At 41.8% G+C, this 25,180-nt stretch overlaps 1 protein-coding gene across 2 annotated transcripts in view; it reads left to right on the top strand.

The window, feature by feature from the left end:
• The window catches only part of KMT2B (lysine methyltransferase 2B), a 559,096-nt gene that overhangs the window by 308,219 nt on the left and 225,697 nt on the right, over window positions 1–25,180 (top strand). For both annotated transcript variants that reach the window (XM_053690169.1, XM_053690168.1), the window contains exons 19-22: window positions 396–469; window positions 585–694; window positions 766–866; window positions 968–1,105. In XM_053690169.1, coding sequence (XP_053546144.1) covers window positions 396–469; window positions 585–694; window positions 766–866; window positions 968–1,105 — 423 coding nt within the window. The remainder of the gene's footprint in view (window positions 1–395; window positions 470–584; window positions 695–765; window positions 867–967; window positions 1,106–25,180) is intronic.

The following is a 25,180-nucleotide window of genomic DNA, read 5'->3' as shown; positions in this document are numbered from 1 at the left end:
ATGTAATAAAGACAATTAGAGATAGTTATGTAGCAGAGTTAGCCTTGATAAGTCAGCAGGTGTATTGCAAGTTCTGGGAATTAGAGATTGCTCTGTTTTCAGAGCTAAATTACATAAATAGGGGCTCAAAATAGTTAGTCTATTGCAAAGTTGTTTCATTAGTTGCAGGGTGTGCAGGATATCTGTATGATGCCTGACTTAAATTATAAGGGTTAGAAATAACCAGGATTCCTTACTATTTGAACTCGGCATTGGTTACCACATTACTAGAGTTCTCCTCATTTGCTTTATTGTGTTGTTGTGTGGTAGTAATGATCTCCATTATATTTTCATTCCTCTGTGTTTCTGATAATTTTTCTGATCATCCTTAATGCATCTCCAATTTCCACTTGCAGTCAATGGAGAAATGTTTCAGCTGGTTTCATGCAGAAGAATCTATTCACTGGCAGAGTAATAAACCTATAACAGAGTGAGTAGTTGGACACCTCCACATCTCTACAGGAACCCACATTCCCGGCTCACTAATGAGCAAATGGATTTGTGCTGTAATGGTCTGAAAATCAAAACTCTTCTCTCTTTTTCAGAGGTGTTCTTCCAAATGCAGTGGTGCCCCCCTACTCTGACCACATGTACGCCCATTGGAGGTCTCCGTCAAGCATTTGCGTCACTCCAAAGATTGAATCTCCCAGCAAAGGTACGTGTTCAAGGAAACTCTTGTGTTCCTTATTTTCCTTTTTCCTTCATCATGTGTTTTATCCCCCTTAGTAAAGAAAGAAGTGAATGTTGAACCTGTGAAAGACACGACTGAAGAGAAAGATATACGTCAATGTGCCCTTTGCCTAAAGTTTGGCGATGATGAGCCGAAGGTGAGCATGCAAGCATGGGAAGAACAGTTAAAAAAAAGAAAATTTCATAAATTGCATTTCTCCCTTTTTTTTATTGTCCTCTGCATCTTATATCTGCGTAGAGTGCTGGGAGGCTGCTGTATATTGGTCAGAATGAGTGGACTCACATTAACTGTGCCATTTGGTCTGCTGAGGTATTTGAGGAGAATGACGGATCTCTGAAAAACGTGCATGCTGCTGTGGTACGCGGGAGGCAGATGGTGAGTTACACCCCACAAATATATTCAAATACAGGTCACAATGAAAAGATTTCTGTGTTATTTATATTTGTAATATTGATGTGTGTATAAATGCATCCATGAAACACATCCAATACAAAGTTACAAAGTGTTTGTATTCCGGGTTACTTATCATATATACAGATTTATTTCAGTAACATTAATGAATAGTAATTTATTTTATTATTACAAATGGGACATTCAATTCAAAATTAAACTTTAAAGGGATACTCTGGTAAAATTAAATTTCTCTTACAAGATACGATGAGTCCACGGATTTCATCCTTGTGGGATATCGCCTCCTGGTCAGCAGGAGGAGGCAAAGAGCACCACAGCAGAGCTGTATATATATATATATATATATATCTCCTCCCTTCCCTCCCACTCCAGTCATTCTCTTTGCCTGTGTTAGTGATAGGAAGAGGTAAAGTGAGGTGTTAGTTTAGATTCTTCAATCAAGAGTTTATTATTTTTAAAATGGTACCAAAGTGTGCTATTTTTCTATAGGGTGTAGCCGTATTCCTTGTCAGCCTCTAGAGTAGAGCTACAGGTGGCTTTTAAGCAATGGGAACTGGTGGGGTTTTAGCTTCACTGCGTCTCCCATACTTGTGCTGCCCTTATGTTGATGGTCTTAGAGAATATTAACTAAGGCCCTTCTGTGTTTACAGAGCTGAAGGAGGGAGCAAAGGACCTGTTTACACTGAGACTCATCATGCTGGCACTCAGCGTTAAGCTAAGTGCAGTCTTTCATTTCTGGGGCTTTTAGGCATAACTCAGAACGGGCTGTACTCCTTTCATATTTGGGGAACCAGGGCTCTTAGTAAAGGGCTTCCCTATTTTCAGATTGTGTGGGTTTCATGGATGTTCTCCAACACGGCTATATGTTTCAGAGAGTGTTCGTGTTGGTAAGAGTACACTTGGGACACTATTAGCATTTAGCCTTACTCTTTATTAGCTACAGGAGCGGCTGTTAAATGGTTTTTCTTTTTGGGCTGACGCTGGGATGTGTTGCCGGAGTCTGATTATATGGACTCCGGTTTTGCGGCTGGTAATTCACTTTTTTTTTTTTTTTTTGCGGTAACCTGTATTTCCCCTGTGTTTAATGGTGGCATTTGACGACGCCCACGATGGGCGGAGTTTTGACTTTGCGCGCTCTCCAGTAATTGCCGCGCAGTTTCTCTTACTCCGGAAGTCACCGGCTGAGAGACGCATCGCAAGTAACGCCTCAACCGCATGGTTTGTGATTAAAGCAAGCGGTTATAGGCTCTGCTCCGGATTGTTCCTAGGTGTGGTCAGAGGACCGTGGGGGCAGGTAGGCGCCTCAGCAGGGCTGTTGAGGCGGGGTGCTTCAGTGACAATTTGATTTTTTTTCTGCAGTTTTTATTATATCGTTTTGCTTGCAAGAAAAATTGTTGTCAGATTATTTCTTAAAGAGACAGTGTACTTGTAATAAGGTTCTCTTTAAACATTGACAACTTTCTAACTACATTATTATTGTTGTACATTGATTTTGTTTAGTATGGATTCAGATGACATCCAAGTGTTAACTTGTTCTATGTGTTTGAATGCCCCTGTGGAACCTCCAGTTCCTTTTTGTCCTTCAAGTTGTGAGAGAGCCTTACATTATAGGGATAATTTTTTTTTTTTTGATTAACCTTTACCTTACTCAGATGTTTCTCAGGAGTCTATAAATGAGATACAAGGTATGCCGCAGCTTTCAGCCCTTAACGCCCACGCAAGCAGGGTCATGTATTTCCCCAGTGTCTGCAGTATTTACATTAAAAGACATTGCTGCAGTGGTGTCCTCTACGCTTTCAGATGCGTTATCCAACCTTCCTATTTCGCGCAGCAAGCGTACAAGAAGGGACACCGATGCGGGCACGTATGCCACCGATTCCATGGTGGCGATTGCGGATGCACCCTCCATGGGCTCTGAGTTGGAAAGTACGGAGGTACTTTCTGAGGGTGAACTCTCTGAAGCAGGGAGTGCTTTGCCCTTGACTGATCCTGATGTGGTTTCCTTCAGGTTTAAGCTTGAACACCTGCGTTTATTACTGAAAGAGGTGTTGGTTACTTTAGATGACTGTGACTCCATCATAGTCCCGCCAGAGAAATTTAGTAAGTTTGACAGATATTTGGAAGTTCCTTCTTACTCAGATGTCTTTCCAGTTCCTAAAAGGACTTCTGAGATTATTGCTAAGGAATGGGGAAGACCAGGTATTCCTTTTTCTCCTTCGCCTGTATTTAAAAAGATGTATCCTATAGCCGACGCTATTAGGGATTCTTGGCATACTGTGACCAGTGCGACTGCTTTCTGGTTTAATGCTCTAGAGGAGTCTCTTAAGACAGACTCTCTTGGAAGAGATACAGGATCGGATTAAAGCTCTTAAGTTAGTGAATTTGTTTATTACGGATGCTTCTCTGCAGATTACTAAATTGGCGGCTAAGAGTTCGGGCTTTGCCATTTTAGCACGTCGGGCTTTATGGTTAAAGTCTTGGTCTGCGTATGTGTCATCCAAGTCTAAGCTTTTGTCTATTCCTTACAAGGGGAAGACCCTGTTCGGGCCTGACTTGAAGGAGATTATTGCAGACATTACAGTAGGCAAGTGTCATCTCCCTCAGGATAAAAAGTCCAAACAGAAAGGGCGACAGAGTAATTTTCGTTCCTTTCGAAATTTCTAGGGGGTTCCCTCTTCCTCCTCCTCTTCCGCTAAACAGGAAGGGGATTCACAAACCAAGTCTACTTGGAGACCTAACCAGTCTTGGAACAAGGGTAAACAGTCCAAGAAGCAGGCTGCCACTACCAAGTCGGCATGAAGGGTCAGCCCCCGATCCGGGACCGGATCTAGTAGGGGGCAGACTTTCTCTCTTTGTCCAGGCTTGGATAAGAGACGCTCAGGATTCCTGGACACTAGTTGGAGTTAAAAAATTCCTTCCCCATAGGACGGTTTCTTCTTTCACGATTGTCTGTAGACCAGATAAAGAGAGGCGTTCTTACGCTGTGTAAGAGATCTCTCCTCCATGGGAGTCATATGTCCTGTTCCAATACAGAAACAGGGACAAGGGTTTTATTCAAATCTCTTTGTAGTTCCCGATAAAGAGAGGACGTTCCGTCCTATTTTAGACCTCAAAAGTCTAAACAAGTATCTCAGAGTTCCATCCTTCAAAATGGAAACTATTCGTACCATTCTTCCACTAATCCAGGAGGGTCAATTTATGACTACCGTGGACCTAAAGGATGCATATCTTCATGTTCCTATCTACAGAGATCATCACAAGTTCCTGAGGTTTGCCTTTTTGGACAAACATTTTCAGTTCGTGGCTCTTCCTTTCGGACTGGCCACGGATCCCAGAATTTTCACAAAAGTTCTGGGGTCCCTGCTGGCGGTTCTAAGACCACGAGGCATTGCAGTGGCACCTTATCTGGACGATATTCTGATCCAGGCGTCTTATCAGCTAGCAAAGTCTCATACCGACATTGTTCTATACTTCATGAGGACTCATGGGTCGAAGGTAAATCTGGAAAAGAGTTCTCTAGTTCCACAGACAAGGGTTCCTTTCTTGGGAACTCTAATCGACTCTCTATCCATGAGAATCTTTTTGTTGGAGGTCAGAAAATTAAAGATTCTGGACACATGCCGAGCCCTTCGGACCAATCCTCTGCTGTCAGTGGCTCAGTGCATGGAGGTAATTGGGTTGATGGTAGCAGCAATGGACATCGTTCAGTTTGCTCGTTTTCATCGCAGGCCTCTGCAACTGAGCATGCTCAGTCAGTGGAATGGAGATTATACAAATTTGTCTCCTCAAATGACTCTAGATCAGGAGACAAGGGACTCTCTTCTATGGTGGTTGTCGCTGGATCATCTATCCCAGGGCACATGCTTCCGCAGACTCTCATGGGTGATAGTGACAACGGATGCCAGCCTGATAGGGAGTTCCAGACTGCTCCCCATCCTAAGGGCTCAGGGTGTATGGACTCAGGCGGAGTCTCTCCTTCCCATAAACATTCTAGAATTGAGAGCAATATTCAATGTGCTTCAGGCTTGGCCTCAGTTGGCTTCGGCTCAATTCATCAGATTCCAGTCGGACAACATAACGACGGTAGCTTGCATCAATCATCAGGGAGGAACAAGAAGTTCCTTAGCGATGAGGGAGGTAGCCAGGATAATACAGTGGGCGAAGTTTCTCTTGCCATCTGTCGGCGATCCATATCCCAGGGTGGGACAACTGGGAGGCGGATTTTCTGAGCAGACAGACATTTCATCCGGGAGAGTGGGAACTCCATCCGAAGGTAATTTCCAACTTGATCCTCAGATGGGGCAGACCGGAGTTGGATCTCATAGCATCTCGTCAGAATGGCAAACTGCCGAGGTCCAGGTCCAGGGATCCCCAGGCCAAACTAATGCCTTGGCAGTGCCTTGGTCTTTCGGCCTAACTTATGTGTTCCCTCCATTTGCTCTCCTGCCCCGGGTGATTGCTCGAGTCAAACAGTAGAGAGCATCAGTGATCCTCATTGCTCCTGCGTGGCCTCGCAGGTCTTGGTAAGCCGATCTGGTGGACATGTCATCTCAGCCACCGTGGAAGCTTCCATTGAGGAAAGACCTTCTCATTCAGGGACCCTTTCACCATCCGAATCTAGTTTCTCTGCAGCTAACTGCTTGGAGATTGAACGCTTAATTTTATTTAAGCGAGGGTTTTCTGATTCGGTCATAGTTACCTTGATTCAGGCACGTAAGCCTGTTACTAGGAAAATTTACCATAAGAAGGTGTAAATATCTTTATTGGTGCGAATCCAAGGGCTACTCATGGAGTAGGGTTAGGATTCCCAGGATTTTGTCTTTACTCCAAGACGGATTGGAGAAAGGGTTGTCAGCAAGTTCCTTAAAGGGACAGATTTCTGCTTTGTCTATTTTGTTACACAAGCGTCTGGCAGATGTTCCAGATGGTCAGTCTTTTTGTCAGGCTCTGACTAGAATCGGGCATGTGTTTAAACCAATTGCTCCTCCTTGGAGTTTGAATTTAGTTCTTAAAGTTCAAGGGGTTCCATTTGAACCTATGAATTCCATAGATATTAAGTTATTGTCTTGGAAAGTTTTATTTTTGGTTGCTATTTCTTCTGCAGAGTTTCTGAGCTTTTGGCATTGCAATGTGATTCTCCTTATCTTATTTTTCATTCTGATAAGGTGGTGTTACGTACCAAACCTGGTTTTCTTCCTAAGGTTGTTTCAATAAAAATATTAATCAGGAAATTGTTGTTCCTTCCTTGTGTCCTAATCCTTCTAAGAAGGAGCGTCTGTTACATAATTTGGACGTGGTCCGTGCCTTGAAGTTCTACTTGCAGGCGACTAAGGATTTTCGTCAATAGTCTTCCTTGTTTGTCATTTTTTGAGGGAAACGTAGGGGTCAGAAAGCTGCGGCTACCTCTTTCTTTTTGGCTGAAGAGTATCATCCGTTTTGCATATGAGACTGCTGGACAGCAGCCTCCTGAACGAATTATGGCCCATTCCACTAGGGCTGTGGCTTCCTCATGGGCATTCAAAAATGATGCTTCTGTTGAACAGATTTGCAAGGCTGCAACTTGGTCGTCTCTTCACACTTTTTCCAAATTTTACAAATTTGATACTTTTGCCTCGTCTTAGGCTGTTTTTGTTTGAAAAGTTCTTCAAGCAGTGGTATCTTCCGTTTGGTATTGTATCCCACAAGTAAGGATGAAATCCGTGGACTCATCGTGTCTTTAAAAAGAAAAGGAAATGTATTCTTTCCTGATAAATTTGTTTCTTTTTAGATATGGGAGTCCACGGCCCACCCTGTTTTATGAGACAGGTCTTTATTTTTGTTAAACTTCAGTTACCTCTGCACCTTGGCTTTTCCTTTCTTTTTCTAACTTTGGTCGAATGACTGGAGTGGGAGGGAAGGGAGGAGCTATATATACAGCTCTGCTGTGGTGCTCTTTGCCGTCTCCTGCTGACCAGGAGGCGATATCCCTCAAGTAAGGATGAAATCCATGGACTCATCGTATCGTAAAAGAAACAAATTTATCAGGTAAGAATACATTTCCTTTTTAATGATTCAAATACAGCATGTAATTTTAAACAACTTTCCAATTTACTTCCATTAAAAAAAATGTGCACTTTCTTTTATATTTACACTTTTTGAGTCACCAGCTCCTACTGAGCATGTGCAAGAATTAGCAGACTATACGTATATGCATTTGTGACTGGCTGATTGCTACCACATGGTACAGGGGGAGTGGCAATATACATAACTTTGAAATTTGTTAGTTTAAAATCTACTACTTATTTTAAATTGAGTTAATGCTATTGTGTTGTCTTGTTATCTTGCATTTGTTGGTTATGCAAATCTACTGTGTTTACTGGTCCTTAAAGGAATTGGATAGCAACTTTCCAACTTCTCTTCAGTTTTGCTTAGTTCTCTTGATATCCTTTGTTAGATTAATCTTATGTGAGCTCAAGAGCATGCACATGCTTTTAGCCATCTGGCAGCAGTGTCCACGACCTAATTCCTTACTGTTGAGCAATACAATACCTGGCCACCAGGAAGAGGCAAAGACACCCCAGCCAAAGGCTTAAAGGAACACTGAACCCAAATTTTTTTTTTCGTGACTTAGATAGAGCATGCAGTTTTAAGCAACTTTCTAATTTACTCCTATTATCAATTTATTTTTGTTTTCTTGCTATATTTATTTGAAAAGAAGGCATCTAAGCTAAGGAGCCAGCCAATTTTTGGTTGAGCACCTTGGACAGCACTTGTTTATGGGTGGGTGAATTTATCCACCAATCAGGAAGAACAACACTGGTTGTTCACCAAAAATGGGCCGGCATCTAAACTTACATTCTTGCTTTTCAAATAAGGATAGCAAGAGAATGAAGAACATTTGATAATTGGAGTAAATTAGAATGTTGCTTAAAATTGCATGCTCTATCTGAATCACAACAGAAAAAATGTGGGTTCAGTGTCCCTTTAAATATCCCTCCCACTTCCCCTATCCCCCAGTCAATCTTTGCCTTTCGTTACTATAGGAGGTGGCAGAAGATTTGGATAGTCCTGTAATGGGTTTGTTCCCTTCAAGAAAGGACTGGAGTTTTAAGTAATCATGTAAACCTCTCAGTATGAGTATTGATGAAAGTTAGAGTCTGGAGATGCAGGGAAAGTTTTTCTGCGAACACATCCAGACTGTCGCCTAACATCTCCTGGGCAATAAGTGTTGACGATTTTCACTGTTTGCTGTTACACACTCAAGTCCATGTCAGAGTGTTGCTGCAAGATTGTCACACTTGAGAGGCTGTGCCTGGTGCACTACATGGATCCTGGAGGGTAAGAAGACCGTTTTATATATTCACTTTTGTTATACAGGGTCACAGTGTGACTCCTTTATGACTCGATAGGATCAAGGGTTATCTCCTTCAGGGAGATTATTTGAACAGCTAGGGGTTATTTATAACTGTCTTAATGTGAGTTTTTGGGATCATAGACTGTGCTTTTGGCTTGGAACAAACATGTTTTAACTTTTGTTTTTGAGTGTTGGGCAGCTCATAATAACTTAGCACCTTTTTCATAGCAGGGGAAGTCCTGTCCTACGCACCATGTGACCATGTGCAGTCTTCATTTTTTTCATGTAATTAGCAAGAGTCCATGAGCTAGTGACGTATGGGATGTACATTCCTACCAGGAGGGGCAAAGTTTCCCAAACCTCAAAATGCCTATAAATACACCCCTCACCACTCCCACAATTCAGTTTTACAAACTTTGCCTCCCATGGAGGTGGTGAAGTACGTTTGTGCTACATTAAGTAAGTCTTATTTTATTTATGACACTCTAAGCTATGGTTGGGCACTTTATATATAAAGTTCTAAATATGTGTTTAAACTTATATTTGCCATGATTCAGGATAATCAGTATTCGTTCATTCAGACTGTCAGTTTCATTATTTGGGATAATGCATATGAATAAATAATTTTTTCCTTAGCTTAAAAATTTTCAATTGACTTTTTTCCCTGCGGGCTGTTAGGCTCGCGGGGGCAGAAAATACTTCAATTTATTGCGTCATTCTTGGCGCAAAATTGTCATTTCCGGCGCCATAGTTGACGCCGGAAATTTGATTGTGGTTGCGTCATTTTTTGACGTATGTGTGTTAGACGTTTTTTTTACGCCAGAGGATGTGGCGTCATACTTGGCGCCAAAAAATATGGGCGTTGTATTTAGCGCTAATAATGTGGGCGTCATACTTGGTACCAAAAAATGTGGGCCTCATTCTGGTCTCCACCTTTTTTCACATTATTTAAGTCTCACTTTTTCATTGCTTCTGGTTGCTAGAGGCTTGTTTATTTTGCATCTTTTCCCATTCCTGAAACTGTCATTTAAGGAATTTGATAATTTTGCTTATTGATGCACCGAAATGGAAATTCTGGACCGAATCCGAAAATCCGGGATGCACTTGGCCGAAAACCGAAACTGATACCGAAAATCTATTTTTTCAAATTATTGTTTTTTTGCATAATTAGAGCCAATAAAAAAATCCCACACTTTTATTGAAAGTAACACACTAAAATTGGACAAAAATATCTTAAAACAATAATATGCTACACAATAATTTTACCAAGAAAAAAAAAAACAGGCAAACTGCCATTTTCGGCCAAAATGTTTCTGCGACCAAAATTTTGGTGAATCCTTAAAACAATTATAAATATCAATATACTGTATTATTCTTCATTTAGTTCTATGTAACAGAATCATATTTAACAGGTTTTTTTTTTTTTACTAATTATCCAAATAAAGTACAGTATAGTCCTAGAAAACTCATTATATGCAGAACAGTAAGTAAAGTAATAAACCTAAACAGCAGCTCTAGGCTAGCATCAAATTTGAAACATGCTACACAATAATTTTACCGAAAATAATAGGCTAAAAAACCGAAAACCGAAATAGCCAAAAATGACATTTTCGGCCGAAACTTTCTGCGGCCGAAATTTTGGTGCATCCCTAATTTTGCTTTATATGTTGTTTTTTCTATTACATATTGCAAGATGTCACAACCTGACCCTGGATCAGAATCTACTTCTGGAAAGACGCTGCCTGATGCTGGTTCTACCAAAGTTAAGTGCGGCCCTCATCCCAGCACAGCTGGTAGGGGGCAGGTTACGATTTTTCAAAGATATTTGGATCAATTGGATTCACAGTCTTTGGATTCAGAACATTGTTTCACAAGGGTACAGAATAGGTTTCAAGGTAAGGCAGCCTGTGAAGATTTTTTCTCTCACGCATTCCAGTAAACCCAGTGAAGGCTCAGGCATTTCTGAAATGTTTCAGACCTAGAGTTGGCTGGGGTAATTGTTCCAGTTCTGGAACGGGGTCTGGGGTTTTTACTCAAATCTATTCATTGTACCAAAGAAGGAGAATTCCTTCAGACCAGTTCTGGATCTAAAAATATTGAATCGTTATGTAAGGATACCAACATTCAAAATGGTAACTATAAGGACTATTCTGCCTTTTGTTCAGCAAGGGCATTATATGTCTACAATAGACTTACAGGATGCATATCTTCATATTCCAATTCATCCAGATCACTATCAGTTCCTGAGATTCTCTTTTCTAGACAAGCATTACCAGTTTGTTGCCCTTCCGTTTGGCCTAGCAACAGCTCCAAGGATCTTTTCAAAGGTTCTCGGTGCCCTTCTCTCTGTAATCAGAGAACAGGGTATTGCGGTATTTCCTTATTTGGACGATATCTTTGCACTTGCTCAGTCTTTACATTCTGCAGAATCTCATACGAATCAACTTGTGTTGTTTCTTCAAAGACATGGTTGGAGGATCAATTTACCAAAGAGTTCCCTGATTCCTCAGACAAAGGTAACCTTTTTGGGTTTTTAAATAGATTCAGTGTCCATGACTTTGTCTCTAACAGAAAAGAGACGTCTGAAGTTGGTTTCAGCTTGTCGAAACCTTCAGTCTCAATCATTCCCTTCGGTAGCTTTGTGCATGGAAATTCTAGGTCTCATGACTGCTGCATCGGACGCGATCCCCTTTGCTCGCTTTTACATGAGACCTCTCCAGCTTTGTATGCTGAACCAGTGGTGCAGGGATTATACAAAGATATCACAATTAATATCCTTAAATCCCAATGTTCAATCTTCTCTGACTTGGTGGTTGAATCAGGAGGCAAAATTACCAATCAACATTTTGGAACTCTGTGTGATTTTCAGAGCTCTTCAGTTCTGGCCTCTTCTGAAGAGAGAATTGTTTATTTGTTTTCAGACAGACAATGTCACAACCGTGGCGTATGTCAATCATCAAGAGGGGACTCACAGTCCTCTGGCTATGAAAGAAGTATCTCGGATACTTGTATGGGTGGAATCCAGCTCCTGTCTAATCTCTGCGGTTCACATCCCAGGTGTAGACAATTGGGAAGCGGATTATCTCAGTCGCCAGACGTTACATCCGGGCGAATGGTCTCTTCACCCAGAGGTATTTCTTCAGATTGTTCAAATCTGGGGACTTCCAGAAATAGATCTGATGGCCTCTCATCTAAACAAGAAACTTCCCAGGTATCTGTCCAGATCCAGGGATCCTCAGGCGGAAGCAGTGGACGCATTGTCACTTCCTTGGAATTATCAACCTGCTTAAATCTTTCCGCCTCTAGTTCTTCTTCTAAAAGTGATTTCCAAAATTGTAATGGAACGTTCGTTTGTATTGCTGGTGGCTCCAGCATGGCCTCACAGGTTTTGGTATGCGGATCTCGTTCGGATGGCAAGTTGCCAACCTTGGACACTTCCGTTAAGGCCAGACCTTCTATCTCAAGGCCCATTTTTCCATTAGGATCTCAAATCATTAAATTTGAAGGTATGGAAATTGAACGCTTGATTCTTAGTCATAGAGGTTTCTCTGACTCAGTGATTAATACTATGATACAGGCTCGTAAGTCTGTGTCTAGAAAGATTTATTACAGAGCCTGGAAGACTTACATTTCTTGGTGTTCTTCTCATAAATTTTCTTGGCATTCTTTTAGAATTCCTAGGATTTTACAGTTTCTTCAGGATGGTTTGGATAAGGGTTTGTCTGCAATCTCTTTGAAAGGTCAAATCTCTGCTCTTTCTGTTCTTTTTCACAGAAAGATTGCTAATTATCCTGATATTCATTGTTTTGTACAGGCTTTGGTTCGTATCAAGCCTGTCATTAAGTCAATCTCTCTTCCTTGGAGTCTTAATTTGTTTCTGAGGGCTTTACAGGCTCCTCCGTTTGAACCTATGCATTCTCTGGATATTAAATTACTTTCTTGGAAAGTGTTGTTCCTTTTGGCCATCTCTTCTGCTAGAAGAGTTTCTGAGTTATCTGCTCTTTCTTGTGAATCTCCTTTTCTGATTTTTCATCAGGATAAGGCGGTGTTGTGCCTAAGGTTGTGAATTCTAACAACATTAGTAGAGAAATTGTTGTCCCTTCAATGTGTCCTAATCCTAAGAATTCTATGGAGAGATCTTTACATTCTTTGGATGTAGTAAGAGCTTTGAAATATTATGTTGAAGCTACTAAAGTCTTTAGAAAGACTTCTAGTCTATTTGTTATCTTTTCTGGTTCCAGGAAAGGTCAGAAGGCTTCTGCCATTTCCTTGGCATCTTGGTTAAAGTCTTTGATTCATCATGCTTATGTAGAGTCGGGTAAGTCCCCGCCTCAAAGGATAACGGCTCATTCTATTAGGTCAGTTTCTACTTCCTGGGCTTTTAGGAATGAAGCTTCTGTTGATCAGATTTGCAAAGCAGCCACTTGGTCTTCTTTGCATACTTTTACTAAATTCTACCATTTTGATGTTTTTTCTTCTTCTGAAGCAGTTTTTGGTAGAAAAGTACTTCAGGCAGCTGTTTCAGTTTGATTCTTCTGCTTATAATTTCAGTTTTTTTCATTATAAGATTAAAACTTTTTGATTTGGGTTGTGGATTATTTTTTCAGCGGAATTGGCTGTCTTTATTTTATCCCTCCCTCTCTAGTGACTCTTGCGTGGAAGTTCCACATCTTGGGTATTCATTATCCCATACGTCACTAGCTCATGGACTCTTGCTAATTACATGAAAGAAAACATAATTTATGTAAGAACTTACCTGATAAATTCATTTCTTTCATATTAGCAAGAGTCCATGAGGCCCACCCTTTTTTGTGGTGGTTATGATTTTTTTGTATAAAGCACAATTATTCCAATTCCTTATTTTTGATGCTTTTGCTCCTTTCTTATCACCCCACTTCTTGGCTATTCGTTAAACTGAATTGTGGGTGTGGTGAGGGGTGTATTTATAGGCAATTTGAGGTTTGGGAAACTTTGCCCCTCCTGGTAGGAATGTATATTCCATACGTCACTAGCTCATGGACTCTTGCTAATATGAAAGAAATGAATTTATCAGGTAAGTTCTTACATTATGTTTTTCCTATGATCCTTCGGCTAACATTACTCTTAAAGGGACACTGAACCCAAATTTTTTCTTTCGTGATTCAGATAGAGCATGCCATTTTAAGCAACTTTCTTATTTACGCCTATTAATTTTTCTTCGTTCTCTTGTTATCTTTATTTGAAAAAGACATCTAAGCTTTTTTTTTTTTGGTTTAGGACGATGGACAGCCCTTTTTTTGTTGTTGGATAAATTCATCCACCAATCAGCAATAGCAACCCAGGTTGTTCACCAACAATAGGCCGGCATCTAAACTTATATTCTTGCATTTCAAACAAAGATACCAAGAGAATAAAGAAAATTTGATAATAGGAGTAAATTAGAAAGTTGATTAAAATGCAATGCTCTATCTGAATCACGAAAAAAAAAATTGGGTTCAGTGTCCCTTTTAAGGACTCACATCAAGCAGGAGCGAGCATCTGTGATTCAGATTGCTCCATCGTGGCCGCGAAGGACGTGGTTTGCGGATCTGGTGGGAATGTCCTCATCTCATCAGTGGAGGTTACCTTGTCAGAGATCTGATGATACAGGGTCCCTTCGTTTATCAAAATTCTAGATTCTCTGAGGCTGACTGTGTAGAGATTAAACGCTTGGTCTTAGCCGTCCTTCAAGATGGAAACTATTCGTTCCATTCTCCCTTTGATCCAAGAGGAGTCAATTTATGACAACAGTGGATTTAAAGGACGCAAACCTGCATGTTCTCATTCACAGGGTTCATCACAAGTTCCTAAGGTTTGCCTTTCTGGACAAACACTTTTAGTTTGTGGCTCTTCCCTTCGGTCTTGCCTCAGCTCCCAGAATTTCACAAAGGTTCTGGGATCGCTGTTGGCGGTGCTTCGGTTACGGGGCATTGCAGTGGGGCCCTATCTGGACGAAATCCTAGTCCAGGCGCCATCTTTACAACAAGCAAGATCCCACACAGACATGGTGTTATCCTTACTGCTATTCACAGGTGGAAGGTAAATTTGGAAAAGAGTTTTAGTACCAAATACAAGGGTAGCTTTCTTGGGAACCATAATAGATTCCCTATCAATGAAGATTTTTCTGACAGAAGTCAGGAAATTATAGATTTTCGATTCTTGTCTAGCCCTTCAGTCCACTCCTCGGCCATCAGTGGCTCAGTGCATGGAGGTAATCGGGCTGATGGTGGCGGCAATGGACATCATCACGTTTGCGGGAGACAAGGGATTCTTTTCAATGGTGGTTGTCTTGAGATCATCTCTCCCAGGGAACCTGCTTTCGCAGACCATCTTGGGTGATTGTGACTACAGACTCCAGCTTTCTGGAGCTGAGAGTGGTCTTCAATGCTCTTCTGGCCTGGCCTCAGTTAGCCTCGGTCCAGTTTATCAGGTTCCAGTCGGACAACATAACTTCTGTGACTTACATCAATCATCAGGGGAGGAACGAGGAGTTCCTTAGCGATGACAGAGGTAACCAAAATAATCAGTGGGAGGAGGCCCATTCTTGCTATCTGTCCACAGGGGTGGACAACTGGGAGGCGGACTTCCTTAACAGGCAGACCTTTCATCCGGGGGAGTGGGAACTCCATCCGGAAGTGTTCTACGGCCTGATTCTCAAGTGGGGTCAGCCGGAATCGGATTTCATGGCATCTCGACAGAATGCCGAGATACGGGTCGAGGTCCAGGGACCCCCAGGCGGAACTGATAGATGCTCTGGCGGTCCCTTGGATCTTCAATGTAGCATATTTATTTCCTCAGTTTGCTCTTCTTCCTTGGGCAATTGCCTTAATCAAGCAGCAGAGGGCATCGGTGATCCTCATTGCACTAGCTTTGCCTCGCAGGATTTGGTATGCCGATTTGGTGGACATGTCATCTCTGTCACCTTGGAGACTTCCGTTGAGGAAGGACCTTCTAATTCTGGGGCCTTTCCTTCACCCAAATCTAGTTTATCTGAAACTGACTGCTTGGAGATTGAACGCTTAATTTTATCCAAGCAGTGTTTTTCTGACTCGGTCATAGAGACCATGATTCAGGCTTGTAAGTCTGTAACTAGAAAGATTTACCATAAGATTTGGCGTAAATATCTCTGTGACGAGACCAATCTCGCCACTGTGCATTGGAGGAGCCTGGTTGCCCGCCTGCTGTCTTTAGACCATGGCCCCATGTTGAAATGCTTACTTTTCCCCTTCAAAGACATGAAAGCCGGGTCATTCAGTACTTGCCCTATTTGAACAGTGATACCCCAGATAGCTGTCATGTAGCCCATTTGTATAACAAAAGACTTTGGCTCCATGGCAATTGAACTGTATTTCTCTGTCTGTGAAAATTACATCAACCATTGTGTAAGGTAATTGTATCAACCATTGTGTAAGGTAACTGCATCACCCATTGTGTAAGGTAATTGTATCACAGGCAGAGGGGATGTTTTTGTGTGGGAGTGTCAGAGTATTGTATGTGTTTATTGGTTGTTTTACAAAACCCTGTGGGTGGTACTAATGTGTAAAAATGTGTATATAAGAACAATAAACCCACAGCTCTTGCTGATTCCTGTTTTACCCTCAAGACGGAGCTTGGTCTCGTGTTTGGGGGAACTGCTACTTTGAATTATTCTTTTGCCTGTTCCAGGAGAGAAGGATTTAGTGTATTTTCCCCATTCAGTATATTAACTGGGTTCATGTGTTGCTATTCCCGTATTAAGGGCATCTTTCATCTGGTATTAACCCTCTATCAGGGCTATACCATAACAATTGGTGGCAAGCGACGGGATAGTCATCATCGCCCAGAAGAGCAACTACACATCCGGGGATTTACAAGTTGGGGGCAACGCATGTCCCAGTACAGCGACCCTAAAAGCAACAGAATGGAACCAGCAGTGTTATACGAGGAGGAGGACCTGGATGGCCGGGATGCATTAAGGAAAAGCATCTGGTACCAGGCCCTGGATAATGTACAATACCAGCGGGGTGAGAGTCTCCCCAGTGAAGAGCAGCGGTTGCAGAAGCAAGTGGCCCTGCGGATGCCCTTCCTGGGAGAGCAGCCCCTGGTGGAATGGGTGAAGGAACTAGAGCACCGGGTATGGCAGGAGCTATGGCTGGAGGATGCCTACCAGGCGCTCTGGTGGTATATGGCACAGTATATACCCTGGACAGCCGAGCATGACAAACCAGAGGGAGAGGAGTTTGATGGTCCTGGCTTGTTATGATAAGCTTTTGCAGAGCCTGACTTCGGGAGCCCTGCGCAGACCAGACTTCAGGACATTTTCTATGAGAGGGAGGCTAGGCATGACTGGATTGACCCCCGTGAGGTAGAGCAAGACCTGGCTCACCTAGCAACCCTGGAGTGGGAACTGGAGCAAGACTACCGAGATCTCTTCCATTCTATAGGGAAGGCTCAGCAGGACAGCAAGGTGACAGACCCAGACCCGTTCAGCTGGGAAGATATTGTGGAGATTTACTGGGAAGGACCCCAGGTGGCCGGTGGAGATGGGACCGAGGTCTCTCCACCGGTCCTGCAGGGAATTGGGAGCCCAGTCTCCATTCCCCAGTGGCAGGCTGAGTTACAGGGGGCAGAGACAATCTGTTCTGCCCCCCATCAGCAGAGTGAGAAGCAGGGGATTGGAAGCCCAGTCTCCATTCCCCAGCGGCTGGAAGTATGTATGGGAAAGGAGCTTGTTACCCCCTCTCCCCACGGCAGCTTATCGCACCAGGGGGAGACAGTAAGCCCCACAACCGTGCAGATGGGACCGTGGTCTCTGCACTTACAGCACAGGGGGTAGGGACAGTTAGTCCTGTCCCCCAGCAACAGGGCTGTTTAGCCAAAGGGGAGACAGTCGGTCTCCCCCTACAGCAGCATGGTGCTTTGTCCAAAGGGGAGAAGATTGGTCTCCCCCTCCAGCAGCACAGCTATGTATCCAAAGGGGAGACAGTCCCCCTCCAGCAACCAGGCTCCCACCAGGCTACTTCCGTGGTAGAGCTGGCACCCGGGCAGAGTACAGCTGTTCTCTGCCCACCTCGCAACCCAGCAATTCAGCGTACCAGTCCCCCACACAGCCGTGGTGAGGCACCTGGACATGGACAAGTTTCTCCTCTACCCAGGTGTAGTGACCATTTATTGTGGGTGGGCTGTACTGCTGATTGTGTTTTGTGGGTGGGTTGCTGGACTAACCAGGGCACTGACCGGCAGGAGGTCGGATATCCTGTTAGTCTGTTTGGTCTTGTCACATCTCTCCCCTTTTCCAATCTCGCCACTGTGCATTGAAGTAGCCTGGTTGCCCGCCTGCTGCCTTTAGACTATAGCCCCATGTTGAAGCGCTTACTTTTCCCCTTCAAAGACACGAAAGCTGGGTCATTCAGTACTTGGCCTATTTGAACATTGATACTCCAGATAGCTATGCCATGTAGCCCATTTGTATAATGAAAGACTTTGGCTCCATGGCAATTGAACTGTATTTCTCTGTCTGTGATAATTGTATCAACCATTGTGTAAGGTAATTGTATCTACCATTGTGTAAGGTAACTGCATCACCCATTGTGTAAGGTAATTATATCACAGGCAGAGGGGAGGATTTTTTGTGGGAGTGTCTGAGAGTATTGTATGTGTTTATTGGTTGTTTTACAAAATCCTGTGGGTGGTACTAATGTGTAAAAATGTGTATATAAGAAAAATAAACCCACAGCTCTTGCTGATTCCTGTTTTACCCTCAAGACGGAGCTTGGTCTCGTTTTTTTTTTGGGGGGGGGGGGGGAGTGCTACTTTGAATTATTCTTTTGCCTGTTCCAGGAGAGAAGGATTTAGTGTATTTTCCCCATTCGGTATATTAACTGGGTTTGTGTGTTGCTATTCCCGTATTAAGGGCATCTTTCATCTGGTATTAACCCTCGATATCAGGGCTATACCATAACAATCTATTGGTGTGAATCCAAGGGCTACTCATGGAGTAGAGTTAGAATTCCTAGATGTTTTGTTTTTTCTACAAGAGGGTTTGGAGAAAGGATTATCGACAAGTTCCCTAAAGAGTCAGATCCCTGCCTTATCTATTGTGTTACACAAACGTCTGGCAGATGTTCCAGATGTACAATCATTTTGTCAGGCCTTGGTCAGGATCAGGCCTGTGTTCTAAGTAGTTACTCCTCCTTGGAGTCTGAATTTAGTTTTCAAAGTTCTTCAAGGGGCTCCGTTTGAGCCTATGCATTCCTTAGATTTTAAGTTGTTTTCTTGGAAAGTTTTGTTTCTTGTTATTTCTTTTGCTCGTAGAGTGTCTTAACTCTCTGCTTTGCAGTATGAGTCCCCTTACCTTATTTTCCATTCAGATAAGGTAGTTTTATGTACTAAATTAGGATTTCTTCCTAAGGTTGTTTCTGATCGGAACATTAATCAAGAGTTTGTTGTTCCGTCCTTGTGTCCTAATCCTACTTCTCAGATGGAACGGCTTCTGCACAATTTGGACGTGGTCTGTGCTTTAAAGTTTTACCTGCAGGCGACTAAGGATTTTTGCCAGTCTTCTGCTTTGTTTGTGATTTTTCCCGGAAAACGTAAGGCACAGGAAGCTACGGCTACTACTTTTTCTTTCTGGCTGAAGAGTATCATTCGTTTTGCATATGAGACTGCTGGACAGCAGCCTCCAGAGAGAGTTATGGCTCATTATACGAGGGCCGTGGCTTCCTTATGGGCATTCAAGAATGAAGCTTCTATGGAACAGATTTGCAAGGCTGCAACTTGGTGCTCTCTTCACATTTTTTCAAAGTTCTATAAATTTGACACTTTTGCTTTGGCTGAGGCCGCTTTTGTGAGAGAGGTTCTTCAAGCAGTGGTGCCTTCCGTTTAGATTCCCTGTCTTGTCCCTCCCGTATCATTTGTGTACTCTAGCTTGGGTATTGAATCCCATTAGTAATTAAGATGATCCGTGGACTCATCGTGTCATTAAAAAGAAAAGAAAATTAATGCTTACTTGATAAATGTATTTCTTTTTTGACATGATGAGTCCACGGCCCGCCCTGTTTTTGGAAGACAGGTTGTTGGTTATTGTAAACTTCAGACACCTCTGCACCTTGTTTTTTCCTTTTTATCCTTAACTTCGGTCGAATGACTGGAGTGGAAGGGAGGAGCTATTTAACAGCTTTGCTGTGGTGCTCTTTGCCGCCTCCTGCTGGCCAGAAGGTGAATATCCCATTAGTAATTAAGATGATCCGTGGACTCATCATGTAAAAAAATAAATAAATTTATCAGGTAAGCATACATTTTCTTTTTTCTTAATTTTACAAGTTTGATGTGTTTGGCTGAAGCAACTTTCGCGAGAAACAATTTGCAGGCTGTTGTGCCCTCAGAATAGGGCCCACCTCTTTTTTGTTCCCTTCTTATTCCTTCGGTGTCCTCTGGAGCTTGGGTATAGTTTTTCCAACAGTAAGGAATTAAGTTGTGGCCTTATGGAAGGAAAACATAATTTATTCTTATCAGATAAATTCCTTTCCTTCCTTGCAGGGAGATTCCACGACTCCAGCCGTAATTATTATTTTTTTTATTTTTTGTGCGGCTCCCTTTTTATATTTCTTCTGGCACCTTTATACCCTGATGTTTCTCTTACTTTTCCTTGTTCCCTCGGCAGAATGACTGGGGGATAGGGGAAGTGGGTGGGATATTTAAGCCTTTGGCTGGGGTTTCTTTGCCTCTTCCTGGTGGCCAGGTGTTGTATTACTCAACAGTAAGGAATGGAGTCGTGGACTCTCCCTTCCAGGAAGGAAAGGAATTTATCTGGTAAGCATAAATTATGTTTCTCCAACATAGGTGTGTCCGGTCCACGGTGTCATCCTTACTTGTGGGATATTCTCTTCCCCAACAGGAAATGGAGTCCCAGCAAAGCTGGTCACATGATCCCTCCTAGGCTCCGCCCACCCCAGTCATTCTCTTTGCCGTTGCACAGGCAACATCTCCATGGAGATGGTTAAGAGTTTTTTGGTGTTTAAATGTAGTTTTTATTCTTCAATCAAGTGTTTGTTATTTTAAAATAGTGCTGGTATGTACTATTTACTCTGAAACAGAAAAAAGATGAAGATTTCTGTTTGTAAGAGGAAGATGATTTTAGCAGAAGTTACTAAAATCGATTGCTGTTTCCACACAGGACTGTTGAGATGAAGTAACTTCAGTTGGGGGAAACAGTTGGCAGACTTTTCTGCTTAAGGTATGACTGGCCATATTTCTAACAAGACTATGTAATGCTGGAAGGCTGTCATTTCCCCTTATGGGGACCGGTAAGCCATTTTCTTAGTTAAATAAAAGAATAAAGGGCTTCATAAGGGCTTAAAAAACTGGTAGACATTTTTCTGGGCTAAAACGATTGCTTTGCTAGGCATATTTTGCAGATTCTAACTATTAATGGTTATTATAATCTTGGGGATTGTTTAGAAAAACGGCAGGCACTGTGTTGGACACCTTTTTCAGATGGGGGCCTTTTCTAGTTAGACAGAGCCTCATTTTCGCGCCACTAATGCGCAGTTGTTTTTGGAGAGCAAGGCATGCAGGTGCATGTGTGAGGAGCTAAGAATCACTGAAAAAGCTTATAGAAGGCATCATTTGGTATCGTATTCCCCTCTGGGCTTGGTTGGGTCTCAGCAAAGCATATAGCTGGGACTGTATAGGGGTTAAATGTAAAAACGGCTCCGGTTCCGTTAATTTAAGGGTTAAAGCTCTGAAATTTGGTGTGCAATACTTTTAATGCTTTAAGACACTGTGGTGAAATTTTGGTGAATTTTGAACAATTCCTTCATACTTTTTCACATATTCAGTAATAAAGTGTTTTCAGTTTGAAATTTAAAGTGACAGTAACGGTTTTATTTTAAAAGTTTTTTGTGCTTTGTTGACAAATTTAAGCCTGTTTAACATGTCTGTACCATCAGATAAGCTATGTTCTATATGTATGAAAGCCAAGGTGTCTCCCCATTTAAATTTATGTGATAATTGTGCCATAGTGTCCAAACAAAGTAGGGACAGCAATGCCACAGATAATGATATTGCCCAAGATGATTCCTCAAATGAGGGGAGTAAACATGATACTACATCATCCCCTTCTGTGTCTACACCAGTTTTGCCCACACAAGAGGCCCCTAGTACATCTAGTGCGCCAATTCTTATTACCATGCAACAATTAACTGCTGTAATGGATAACTCTATAGCAAACATTTCTTTCATGTAATTAGCAAGAGTCCATGAGCTAGTGACGTATGGGATATACATTCCTACCAGGAGGGGCAAAGTTTCCCAAACCTCAAAATGCCTATAAATACACCACTCACCACACCCACAATTCAGTTTTACAAACTTTGCCTCCGATGGAGGTGGTGAAGTAAGTTTGTGCTAGATTCTACGTTGATATGCGCTCCGCAGCAAGTTGGAGCCTGGTTTTCCTCTCAGCGTGCAGTGAATGCAGTGAAGAGAGTATTGCCTATTTGAATGCAGTGATCTCCTTCTACGGGGTCTATTTCATAGGTTCTCTGTTATCGGTCGTAGAGATTCATCTCTTACCTCCCTTTTCAGATCGACGATATACTCTTATATATACCATTACCTCTGCTGATTCTCGTTTCAGTACTGGTTTGGCTTTCTACAAACATGTAGATGAGTGTCCTGGGGTAAGTAAATCTTATTTTCTGTGACACTCTAAGCTATGGTTGGGCACTTTGTTTATAAAGTTCTAAATATATGTATTCAAACATTTATTTGCCTTGACTCAGAATGTTCAACTTTCCTTATTTTTTAGACAGTCAGTTTCATATTTGGGATTATGCATTTGAATTATTCATTTTTTCTTACCTTCAAAAATTTGACTCTTTTTTTTCCCTGTGGGCTGTTAGGCTCGCGGGGGCTGAAAATGCTTCATTTTATTGCGTCATTCTTGGCGCGGACTTTTTTGGCGCAAAAATTATTTTCCGTTTCCGGCGTCATACGTGTCGCCGGAAGTTGCGTCATTTTTTGACGTTATTTTGCGCCAAGAATGTCGGCGTTCCGGATGTGGCGTCATTTTTGGCGCCAAAAGCATTTAGGCGCCAAATAATGTGGGCGTCTTATTTGGCGCTAAAAAATATGGGCGTCGCTTTTGTCTCCACATTATTTAAGTCTCATTTTTCATTGCTTCTGGTTGCTAGAAGCTTGTTCTTTGGCATTTTTTCCCATTCCTGAAACTGTCATTTAAGGAATTTGATCAATTTTGCTTTATATGTTGTTTTTTCTCTTACATATTGCAAGATGTCTCACGTTGCATCTGAGTCAGAAGATACTACAGGAAAATCGCTGTCTAGTGCTGGATCTACCAAAGCTAAGTGTATCTGCTGTAAACTTTTGGTAGCTATTCCTCCGGCTGTTGTTTGTATTAATTGTCATGACAAACTTGTTAATGCAGATAATATTTCCTTTAAGTAAAGTACCATTGCCTGTTGCAGTCACTTCAACATCTAAGGTGCAGAATGTTCCTGATAACATAAGAGATTTTGTTTCTGAATCCATCAAGGCGGCTATGTCTGTTATTTCTCCTTCTAGTAAACGTAAAAAATCTTTTAAAACTTCTCTCCCTACAGATGAATTTTTAAATGAACATCATCATTCTGATTCTGATGACTCTTCCGGTTCAGAGGATTCTGTCTCAGAGATTGATGCTGATAAATCTTCATATTTATTTAAAATGGAATTTATTCGTTCTTTACTTAAAGAAGTACTAATTGCTTTAGAAATAGAGGATTCTGGTCCTCTTGATTCTAATTCTAAACGTTTAGATAAGGTATTTAAATCTCCTGTGGTTATTCCAGAAGTTTTTCCTGTTCCTAATGCTATTTCTGCAGTAATTTCCAAAGAATGGGATAAATTGGGTAATTCATTTACTCCTTCTAAACGTTTTAAGCAATTATATCCTGTGCCGTCTGACAGATTAGAATTTTGGGATAAAATCCCTAAAGTTGATGGGGCTATTTCTACCCTTGCTAAACGTACTACTATTCCTACGTCAGATGGTACTTCGTTTAAGGATCCTTTAGATAGGAAAATTGAATCCTTTCTAAGAAAAGCTTACCTGTGTTCAGGTAATCTTCTTAGACCTGCTATATCATTGGCTGATGTTGCTGCAGCTTCAACTTTTTGGTTGGAAACTTTAGCGCAACAAGTAACAGATCATGATTCTCATGATATTATTATTCTTCTTCAGCATGCTAATAATTTTATCTGTGATGCCATTTTTGATATTATCAGAGTTGATGTCAGGTTTATGTCTCTAGCTATTTTAGCTAGAAGAGCTTTATGGCTTAAGACTTGGAATGCTGATATGGCTTCTAAATCAACTCTACTTTCCATTTCTTTCCAGGGTAACAAATTATTTGGTTCTCAGTTGGATTCTATTATCTCAACTGTTACTGGTGGGAAAGGAACTTTTTTACCACAGGATAAAAAATCTAAGGGTAAAAACAGGGCTAATAATCGTTTTCGTTCCTTTCGTTTCAACAAAGAACAAAAGCCTAATCCTTCATCCTCAGGAGCAGTTTCAGTTTGGAAACCATCTCCGGTCTGGAATAAATCCAAGCCTGCTAGAAAGGCAAAGCCTGCTTCTAAGTCCACATGAAGGTGCGGCCCTCATTCCAGCTCAGCTGGTAGGGGGCAGGTTACGTTTTTTCAAAGAAATTTGGATCAATTCTGTTCACAATCTTTGGATTCAGAACATTGTTTCAGAAGGGTACAGAATTGGTTTCAAGATGAGACCTCCTGCAAAGAGATTTTTTTCTTTCCCGTGTCCCAGTAAATCCAGTGAAAGCTCAAGCATTTCTGAATTGTGTTTCAGATCTAGAGTTGGCTGGAGTAATTATGCCAGTTCCAGTTCCGGAACAGGGGATGGGGTTTTATTCAAATCTCTTCATTGTACCAAAGAAGGAGAATTCCTTCAGACCAGTTCTGGATCTAAAAATATTGAATCGTTATGTAAGGATACCAACGTTCAAGATGGTAACTGTAAGGACTATCTTGCCTTTTGTTCTGCAAGGGCATTATATGTCCACAATAGATTTACAGGATGCATATCTGCATATTCCGATTCATCCAGATCATTATCAGTTCCTGAGATTCTCTTTTCTGGACAAGCATTACCAGTTTGTGGCTCTGCCGTTTGGCCTAGCTACAGCTCCAAGAATTTTTACAAAGGTTCTCGGTGCCCTTCTGTCTGTAATCAGAGAACAGGGTATTGTGGTATTTCCTTATTTGGAAGATATCTTGGTACTTGCTCAGTCTTTACATTTAGCAGAATCTCATACGAATCGACTTGTGTTGTTTCTTCAAGATCATGGTTGGAGGATCAATTTACCAAAAAGTTCATTGATTCCTCAGACAAGGGTAACTTTTCTGGGTTTCCAGATAGATTCAGTGTCCATGACTCTGTCTTTAACAGACAAGAGACGTCTAAAATTGATTTCAGCTTGTCAAAACCTTCAGTCACAATCATTCTCTTCGGTAGCCTTATGCATGGAAATTCTAGGTCTTATGACTGCTGCATCGGACGCGATCCCCTTTGCTCGTTTTCACATGCGACCTCTTCAGCTCTGTATGCTGAATCAATGGTGCAAGGATTACACAAAGATATCTCAATTAATATCTTTAAAACCGATTGTTCGACACTCTCTAACGTG

Source organism: Bombina bombina, chromosome 8 (genome assembly GCF_027579735.1).
Source record: "Bombina bombina isolate aBomBom1 chromosome 8, aBomBom1.pri, whole genome shotgun sequence".
Lineage (NCBI taxonomy): Eukaryota > Metazoa > Chordata > Amphibia > Anura > Bombinatoridae > Bombina > Bombina bombina.
Note: the sequence above shows the minus strand (reverse complement) of the source record. Positions and strands in the feature narration are given on the sequence as shown.